This window comes from Alexandromys fortis, unplaced genomic scaffold, assembly GCF_014885135.2.
Source record: "Alexandromys fortis isolate MF-2015 unplaced genomic scaffold, M_Fortis_MF-2015_v1.1 scaffold_543, whole genome shotgun sequence".
In the NCBI taxonomy this organism is placed as follows: Eukaryota; Metazoa; Chordata; class Mammalia; order Rodentia; family Cricetidae; genus Alexandromys; species Alexandromys fortis.
The window spans coordinates 10,601-21,068 of record NW_026068441.1 but is presented as its reverse complement, the minus strand read 5'-3'; the positions used below and the strand labels follow the sequence as shown (position 1 = coordinate 21,068).

General features: G+C 41.0%; 1 protein-coding gene across 1 annotated transcript; it reads left to right on the top strand.

Moving 5' to 3' along the window:
• Nucleotides 1-4,276: 4,276 nt before the first annotated feature.
• Nucleotides 4,277-10,358, top strand: LOC126495705 (carcinoembryonic antigen-related cell adhesion molecule 3-like; the record flags this gene model as incomplete). Its single annotated transcript, XM_050133301.1, has 4 exons — nt 4,277-4,340; nt 5,644-6,003; nt 8,869-9,228; nt 9,999-10,358. Coding segments are annotated over exons 1-4 (1,144 nt in total), but the record flags the coding sequence as incomplete, so codon positions are not given.
• Nucleotides 10,359-10,468: the final 110 nt, after the last annotated feature.

Sequence of the window (10,468 nt, the reverse complement as noted above, 5' to 3'; positions counted from 1 at the left end):
AAAAGATGAACATGGGATGTACTCACTCATAATTGGTTTCTAGCCATTAATAAAGGTCACGGAGTGTATACCTGGTGAACCTAAAGAAGCTAAATAAGAAGGTGAACCCAAGAAAAAACATATAGTTATCCTCTTGGCTAAGGGAAGTAGATAAAATTGCCGGGGAGAAAATTGGGATCTTAGCTATCATCTTGAGATTGCCCCAAATCACCTTATGTGAAAAGAGTCTTGAGGCACAGGCCATATTAGTTAAAAAACCTGGTGAGTGATCTACCTGCCAGCTAAAATGCAACACTCCCTAGATTCTATTTCAAAGGACCCCTCCCAGCAAGTAAACTGTTCCAAAATCAACTGCACTGCAGAGGCATTGTCCCTGCTTCTGGCTAAATTTTGTTGCGTGGGCATAGGTCACCTCAATCAGAAGAGTTGCAGGCCACAAGAGTAAGAACAGAGTCCCCATGCTGCACCAAGTGCAAAGCTAACTTTCTAAAGACTAGTTCCTAACCTCAACAGTGACTCACTTCCAGATCAGAGTAAAGAGTTGGAGATTTTGCAATTAAACCTCCTAAGAAGCAAGCTGGTGAATCTGTCCTAATATGACAAAATGACTTCAAACTAAAATTAATTAAAAGAGATGGAGATGGACATTTCATATATTCATCAAAAAAACAAGCCTAAAATTATCAGATTTGATAATTCAAATCTGAACATCTATGGCCCAATACAAAATCATCCACTACTGATTTTTTAAATTAATTTTACAACCAGTCAACTCATGGAAGGTGTTTATGAGCGTTAGGAATTCCCTGGTTGAATTTTGGGGTTCAGTTATATAGACAATCATATAATCTGCAAACTGTAATATTTTGAGTCCAACCAGACTCTCTGAACATGGTGGACAACTAGGGCTGACTGAGAAGCCAAGGACAATGGCACTGGGTTTTGATTCTATTGTATGTACTGGCTTTGTGGGAGCCTAGTCTGTTTGGATGCTCACCTTCTTAGATCTGGATGGAGGGGGGAGGACCTTGGACTTCCCACAGGGCAGGGAACCTTGACTGCTCTTTGGAATGGAGAGGGAGGGGGAGGAGAATGGGGAAGAGGGAGTGAAATGGGAGGCGGGGAGGAAGAAGAAATTTTTAAATAAATAAATAAATATCAATAGTCTTCCTAAATATAAATGGTAATGGGTTGAGGGAAAGAATCAGTGATAAAACATCCTTCACAGTTTCTACAAACAGTAAAATTGATCTTAGTGTAACTCTAACCCAATGTGGTGGTTTGAAAGATAATGTCATCTAAAGGGAGTGGCACTATTAGGAGTTTTGGTCTTATTGAAGTAGGTATGTTACTGTGGGAGTAGGCTTTGGGGTTACTTTGGCTCAAGATTTGCTTTTGTGACAGACATATCATTTCCTGTTATCTGCCTGATATAGGAATCTCAGTTAATTCTCAAGCTCTTTATCTGTCTGCACACTGCCATGCTCGTCTCAATAATGTCAATAGTGGAACATCTGAAACTCCAAGTAGGCCAACTCAAATAAATATGTTCCTTTATATGAGTAATGATAATTATGGTTTCTCTTCACAGCAATATAACCCATAAGACACCAAGCATATGAAAGACCTTTATAACCATAACCTCAAGTCTTTGGAAAAGATATCAGAATATGGAAAGGTCTCCCATGCTCATGGATCAGTTGGGTTAACATTGTAAAAACAGCCATCTTACCAAAAGCATTCTATAGATTCAATGTAATTCCCATTAAAATTCTAACATAATTCTTTACAAAGCTTCAAAAACGATGTTCAACTCCTTAGGAAAAAAACAAAGAAACCCAAGAAAGCTAAAACAATCCTGTATAATAAAGGAACTACATGAGGTAACACCACCTTTATTTTCAATATCTACTATAGAGCTATAGTAATAAAAATAAAAAAATAAATAAATAAAACACAAGGTCAACAATGGTATCGCTCTAATTTTAGCAATAAAAACTAAAAATTTATACAACTTATACACATTGAATTCAAACCTCCCCTAACTTTCCATTTATTATCAAAAGATTGATTAAAGAATAAAGATTTGGCTCATTTTCCCCAAGCACTTTTATATGGTTGAGATGTGTTTATGTACAGTGTATATTTTATTCAAATTTAAGACCAGAATAAAATTCTTAAGTCTTGATTTTAACAGAAAAAAAAAAACAGACAGGTGGGTCAATGGATGGGAGAAGTAGGCATAGGAACAGGAAGGAGATGTTGGAGAGGAAAATGTTGTCAGGGTGCCAAAATAAACAATAATACAACAGAAAAGAACACAAAATCTCAACCAAGTTAGGCCAGACTATATATTTCTGTGAATGGTTGTCTTAATAATTGATACAGGAGAGCTTAGGCAGGTGGTCCCTGGTTGTATAAGAAACCAGCTAAGGATGAGCCATAGTCTGAGCCTGCAAATGAGCCAGAAAAGACCATGTTCTCTGCCTTGACTTCCTTCAGTGACACAATGTGACACAGCCTCAGTAGGGAAATGGACTCTAATCTCTCTTCTAAACTGCTCATTTTTATGGTATTTTCATGACAGGAAATGAAAGAAACATAGAACAGTGTATAGGGAAGACACATTGATTTGAAACAATTTGACTTGTATTCAACACATCCTGGATAATGAAGTGGTAGGTCCATGTATGTCTCTCTTAGGGTCCTCATTGTTGTCTTGGTTCTTTCTCTGGGATTGTGAATAGTAGGCTGGCTTTCCTTGGTTTATATCTAAAAGTAGAAAAAGACAAGATATCCTGAGTAAAGTTGGAGCATACAGGCTATGGGAGAGAGTAGAAGCAGAGTGGAGAGGAAGGGAGGGGAGCAGAGAAAAATGTATAGCTCAATAAAATCAATAAAAAATTAAAAAGAGAAGTGGTAGGATTGGCCAGAAAGTACATGTGCATCCCCATAACTTAGTGTCCTCTCCTTTTTATTACCAGTAGGATTTCTCTGGGTAACCCCAGCTGTCCTGGAACTTGTTACATAGGCCAGGCTGGGCTGGATATAAGAGATCAACATGCCTCTTCCTGAGTGATGGATTAAAGACATTTATCACCATTCCTGACTCTGTTCTGTCCTTTTAATCTCAAGAGAAATGTCTGCAGACTTTACTCTGCAATTTCCTAGCAAAAGACTCCTGAGAATGCCCTTCCTCTGGATTCATACTGCTTCCAACTTTAGTTCAGGGCTTTCCAGGACAAATCAAGAATGTTGTCTTAACCAATCCTACAGTAGAAGGAATCAGGAGTACTAAAGTATACAGTGATCTGGATGACAGGTCCTGTAACCCACCTGTGCTGAATGTATCAGGGAAGCTGACATTTGGATTCTAGACCATGCTTTTGGTAGCCCTAGACTTGAGATTGCAACTTTCTCAGTGATCTCCAGGGGTTGATAGCAGTGTACATGCTCAATGCTCTGGAAATTGTTTCATTGAGCCATGACCTATCAGAATGCTATTCTTCTTTGTCCCTACTAACACTGAGTTAGCTCACTAGACCCTGCTCTGACCTACTGGTTACTTACTTTGTTTGAGATGACTCCACCAAGGAGTCATCTAGGAAATGGCAAATGTGATCAGAAAGAACAAGTGTATGCCTAACACAGTGCTAGAATGTTGTCCTGAAACCCTCCATAAGAAGATGGAATCCACAGTCTTTTCAAGGACACACAGGTCATCTCTTCCCCAAGGCTGAGCACATGAAATTCCTCATACAACTGTTCCTGGACCTCTGTCCTAGTTCATTAATTTGACTGGTGCCAATAATGATAAAACACTGATCAACATTCCTAGTCATTACTCAGTGGGTCACTTTTCACATGTCATAAAGATTCTGTAAGATTCTTGCAGGGATTAAGTATACACAGGTTAGACTGGGGGTTCAACTGTATCTCTGTGACACAAAGGCACGTAGGCATGAAAGACCTAAGGCAAAGATACAGCAGATGTCAGGCCTGGGGTGATCCCTTTTTCTCTGAGGGCATGGGGATTCTTATCTGAATTGTCCTGTGTGTTGCTTGACGGAGAAACATAAAGGGGAGTTGAGAAGGATGTAAAACAGCACTGAGAGTAGAAGGGACTCAAACCCTATCTCTCACAATCCATTGGATTCTGTGAAGTTCTCCTGTCTAAGAAAAATCTCACACCAGGGAGGAAGAACAGCAGAGCCTGAGTTCTGTGCTGGACCCGAGGCTTTTCTCCTCAGAGGCAGAACAAGAAGTGAGAAGATTGATGGAGGAGTTCTCTGTGCTTCTCCACAGGGTGCGTACACCATGGAAGGGGCTTCTTCTCACAGGTAAGGATACCCATTCTCTGAGTTTGTTGGGAGGGAAACTCAGAGGCAGGTCAGAGTCTCATAAAGAGAAAAGGATCTTGAGAGGAGACTCATGTTTCTGATTGCAGTTATGGTGCAGAAGGTACAGTGAGGGACAGAGGCTCAGCACAGTGAAGTTCTCAGGAGAAAGGAATTGATGATGGTATGAGAAAAGCCTCAAACACTCCACATTACCTCTGAATTACATAGGCTCTAATGTTGTGAAGACAGTTCTTCCACAACCATGTCAGCATGACCCTCCAAATAGAAGTTAAGCTGGGGATGGCTAGAAAGGTGTCTTAGTGTGGAAAGATATGACAATCTGAAACCAATCCTCAGGTCCCACTCAGTAGATGGAGAGAACAGACTCCTGCAGGATCTATTCTGCCCTCCACATAGGCGTTGTGGCATGCACCCACACGTGCACACTCTGGTACATGTGCTCCACATAGATTTGTGGCATATATCAACATATGTACACACAGAGACACCAGCTTCACAAATACACACATATTTACATTAGTAAATCTAAAGTTATTTTTTTCACAGTTGAATGTAATTATTGTCATAACCTCCAAACCTAGGAACTGTAAAGAGAAATCCATGGAGACACCTTCCTCTTTCCCTTCTTCCCTTTTTCCTTTATTCACTTGTGCCTGAGTCTTTACAGGGAACTGAACCTACCAATAAATTCTAACTACTCCTGGCTTTACAAATGCCAAATCTAAATGGGTGATAATGTCTAAAGCCTTTAATACCAGCACTTGGGAGGCAGACACAGGTGATCTCTGTGAGTTCAAGTATACCGTAGTCTACAGAGTAAGTTTCAGGACAAGCAAGGTTATACAGAGAAATCCTGTCTCAAAAAGCCAAAACTAAAACCAAAACCAAAACAAAATAAACTAAGAAACAAAATGTTCTGGTTCTAGTTTACCTGATGCCAGTTTATCCAAAAGATGAAGTCATGGCTTTACTAGAATCACAAAGAAAACAGAGTTGAAAATCAGAAAAAGAGGACTCTCCAGATCATGAGTTCAGAGAGGCATTGCTCCTCACACCAAATACTCTATGTGAGGAGATATATGGGACACCAGCAGGGGTGACCAGGCAGCCACCTAGGCAAAGAATTCCTAAGAAAATTTTCTGATACTCTTAGACACTTTGAGCCAATGGAAGTCATGTTGCTCTTGTCTGCAAAGAAGGGGGGGGGCACCCATAGTCACACACCAAAGCTAAATGATGATCACACCTGGTTAAATTGTGATTTTTCTCAATTCCCTTCTAGCCTCCATTTTAGGCTTCTGGCACATGTCCACTACTGCCCATGAGACCACTGAGTCACTGCCACGCCAAGTCGTTGTAGGAGACAACGTTCTTTTGTTTGTCCACAATCTGCCAAAGAATCTTATAGCCTTTGCCTGGTTCAAAGGGCTAACAAATATGACTCAAGGAATTGCAGTATATACACTGCACAACAATTTAAGTGCACCAGGGCCTGTGCACAGTAGTAGAGAGACAGTTTATAGCAATGGATCCCTGCTGATAGAAAATGTCACCCAGAAAGACACAGGAATCTATACCCTACGAACCTATAATAGAAGAGGAAAAATTGTATCAACAACATCTATGTACCTCCATGTGCACGGTAAGTAATTCATTGTGAACTATGTGAGCTAGGTGAGGTTCATTTCACCGGACACATATAGGAGTGTTACTCTCTCTGTGTGTGTGTGTGTGTGTGTGTGTGTGTATACCTACTTTTCCTATGTATTGTATTCCATGTTGTGATTTGAGCATTTACTGCAGGACACATATGTTATAGAACAACGGCAAATAAATTAGAATCCTCCATTTGATGTCATCTTGAACACAGGTGGATGCATGATATATAACTCATCCAAGAATATTAACCTGTATCTAGACTCTAGGGGTTCATACTAGGAATGTTTCCTTGAGAAAGACCTGGAGGCAGTGAATATTGGGCCTGATTGCGAAAAAGATGGGATCCTTATTGAGCTGTGAGTAGGAGTCTGCCTTGTCTCCAGATCTCTGACCCAGACTCAACTCCATGTATCTATGAACAACATTTTGCAAGTGTTGGATTTTGACTTCCTGATGGCAGCAAACAGTGATCCTTAGTTCTCAGTCTTGTGATGTATGCAATCAGACAGTACAATGTCATGAGAGTCTTGATTAGTCTACATTTCTTGGCAATCTTCTTCAGAAGGGGAACATAACTCAACAAGTGTTAACTAACTATCCTGTTGGTATATGAGATTTCTTTCACATGAAAGTCATTGTCCCCAAGGAGAGGGACCAAGGATACAGGTTCTCCTGATAAGTGCTTCTCCTTTGGGTTCAACTCAAGGAATTCCCTCCTGTAGTCAAATGCTACAAGATATGGTGATCTGACAGCTTCCAAGACTTGGCTTCAGTTCACCAGGGATGTCACTAGGACAGACAATGAACTACAGTAACGTATTTGTTCGAACCAGGAACTTCCCCAGCAGCCTGGTTCCGTTTCTGTTTTTTCAGGCCTGTAAATAATGGTCACAATGTTCTCAGACCTACTTACTATTTAATATGTCTGCCACACCACCAGGAGACCCTGTTCTGTTTTCCATTATATGTGTTTCCTTTGGAAAAATCCATGGTATCCAAGGGAAATCCACTAGACAGAGGTCAAAGACCTCTTAGAAAAACCATGGAGCACAGGGGCAAACCCACTACAAAGCTCAGCAAACAGAGGAAGTGGGAGCATTGTCTTGAAAATCTTGCACAGGATGAAGGAGCTCACAGTCATTTTCCAGAAATCATGTCAGTTCCTCCTAAACACCCAAGATGTGAAAGTCAGGATACATCCTGGGCCTGTAAACTCTGTCAGAACCCAGTCTGATGGTGATTCCAGTGAGAACAGTTTTGTTCTTTTCCACACACATCACTCACAAGTCCCTTTGGAGTCTCAAAGGTAGTTTTGTCACCTTCTTGTTGGGAGTAAATTCCATGTTTTCAGAGCAATGTAAACACAGGGCAGACTGGATGCTCAGTGAGGTTGGTTGTGCAGATTTTCCCTTTTTGGTGCTGATTAACGCAGGCCAGGACATACAGAGTGCAGTTCCATGGTCAACAGCTATTATCTTTTGTCAATGGATGGTCATTGCCCTTTGTTACCATTTTGTGTTCTAGAGGACAGAAACATAAGGAGAGAATGGGATAGGAACATGAGGCAGGACTGAAATGGAGGTACAGATCAGTTTTTTAAACATAGACCCACTTACTTGCCATGAGACTTTGGGAGGTGCTCCTTCCTGGGGCGAGGCTCAGCTCATGTGAAGGAAGAACAGTAGAGATTGGAAGCTGTAGTGTAGCAGAGGTTCCTCAGAGGCATGACAGATCAACATACTCAGACAATGGAGGCCCCCTCTGTACTCCTCTGCAAAGGCTGCATCACATCTTAGGAACTTCCACTCACAGATGAGGAGACCAGGATTTGACAGTGCATGAAAGGAAAGTACTGTACATCATACTGTCTGCAGTCTCCTGAGTGGTATGAGAACATGAGATGAGTCTCTGTGTTTGTAGGGCAGAAGATACAGAGTGGGGGAGAGTCTCAGCAGTAGGATGCTCTCATTGAATGTGAAACAGTAAGGTGGGGGATACATTATTCTTGAATGAAGTTAGTAGGCATGAGCACAATATTTTTGAAGACTGGTGCTCTCAACATGATGGCCAAAATAAAAAATCAAGCTGGTGTGGATCATTGATTTTTTACAATGGATATAGGCATCTTCTTTGTTGTCTGACAATCTGAGACCAATGAACAGATATCCTCTGACATTCACTTAAGTACTGTGTCCCTGACCCACCAACACATACTAGATAAGCAATTATAATATGTAAACATGTGTGAAAAATCAAAGAAATGTAATGATCCAATATTGTATTCCTGAATCTGTGAGTTTCTTAAATGAAGCTATGGGCATACAGGATTTTGAGACACCATTCATTCATCTCCACACATATAGGAGGTTTTTTTTTTGTAGGCATCATTATTTTTTTAAAAATTGAAGACAATTCATGGATCTTATGATGTCCCTGTTTGGACGAACTTGAAATAAAGAAAGTTAGAATGTTAACACAGATGAAATTAGCTGCAACCTCAAGATGAATAGGAAAAGAAAAACAAAAGTCAGAGAGGAAAGGCTCGGAGTCTATAGGGGAAGAAGTTGGGCAGACATCACCTCAATTCCAATCAATTGCAAATGTGAGCAGGGATCTGGTGGCATTAAACAGGGGCAATGTTGATGTATGAAGAGAGAGTCATACACCAAACATAACAAGTGTGGGGACACTGAGAACACAAAGACCATGTGCTGACCTCTACCAAGTAAGACATGGAGGTGCTCACCCACAAATCTAGGCTGAGCAACAGACACAGTTGCCAAAACACAGGGCCTCGTCTTAGTTAAGTATAAATGTTATTTAAATGGATCTATTTCTTTCCTTCTAGCTTTCCTTTGGAAGTGTGGGCGCCTTGCTACCTCTTCCCAGCCCACCATTGAACCATTACCTCCATGTGTTGCTGAAGGGAGAAGTGTTCTTCTACTTGTTCACAATCCCCCAGAAAATATTGTAGGCTTTGTCTGGTTCAAAGGAAAGACTGTGTCCAAGAACATTGTGGTTTCACAATATACACTAGGCAGGAAGTCAACTGTGTGGGGACCTGCATATGGTGGCAGAGAGACATTGTACAGTGATGGATCCCTGCTGGTTCATGGTGTCACTCAGAAAGACCACGGATTTTACACCCTACGAATTCTGAGGGCAGATATGAGAAGTGAAGAAGCACGGGTGCAACTTCATGTCTACAGTAAGTGATTCTCTGTGATTGTTCAGTGTTGGGTGGGGTTAGACACACAATACTGTCATGGCCGGTCTAGTCCTCCCCTTAGCATGGTGTCTCCATGTGGAGGTTTGAGCATTTAATGCAGGATACAGTGTTAGAGATTAATGGCCATAGATCAGTTTTCATCTTCTGACTCCACCTGCATCAAAGAAGGCCTTGATGAAAAGTAATTCAACCTAAGATGTCAGAGTCAGTTCAGTCATCTGGGTCTCTAGACCAGAGAGCCCTGAATCCTGTCATATTTCCAAGGCTATACTAAAATGATCTAGGGGAGCATTTTTCCTGTGCTCTACTCTTACCTCCTCTCAAAACTATGATTCCTATTGGCTTGTTCCTCATGTTTGTTAAACTTGCTCTCTTGTATCACACAGTATTCCTATCCCAGGTCTAGGAACTGCCTGAATTGGTCTGAATACTTTTGTATCAACCCCAATATAAAAAATATACTATAGTTTGCCCACAGACAAAACAATCAGGTGATAGCATTTTCAACTAAGGACTTGTTTTGAAAAATGACCATAGCTTGTGTCAAGTTGACATAAAACCTGCCAGCCTAGTTCCCAAGACCTTTAAAGATCTATGCCTGCCTTGAAGATCAGACTGTTCCCAGCCACCACACAGGCCCATAATGAAGACTTGACAGAATGAATCCATTTGCTCAAAATAGAGGTCAGAATCTTTTCACCAAGCACAATGATCCCTACATGATGGCTTTTTTCTCTTTTCACTCCCAGGCTCCGTTTCACTGTTCTGTAATGCTCTCAATTCTTCCCAACTCATGATCCAGTCAGTGCCTCGGTATGCTGCTGAAGGGAAAGATGTGTTTCTACAAGTTCATAATCTTCCAGAAGATGCAAAAGCCTTTTCCTGGTTCAAATCAATATCTAGGACCCATTTTCAAAAAATTGTAGAGTACAGCAGAGTCAATAATTCCATCACCTGGGAACCTGCACACAGAAGACAAGGGATGGTGTTTGAAAATGGATCCCTGATGCTCCAGGATGTCACTGAGGAAGATGCAGGAATCTACACACTAGCAGTTTTAAACAAAGATTTCAAAATTGAAAGTGCATATGTGGAATTTTATGTGAAGAGTAAGTGACTTTCTATGGTCTCCAACTTCTGGGTGTGGCTTATCCTACTTCATATTCCAAACTGTCAGGATTGGTCTATTCCTGCTTTCTCCCTCACTACATTGTGCTCT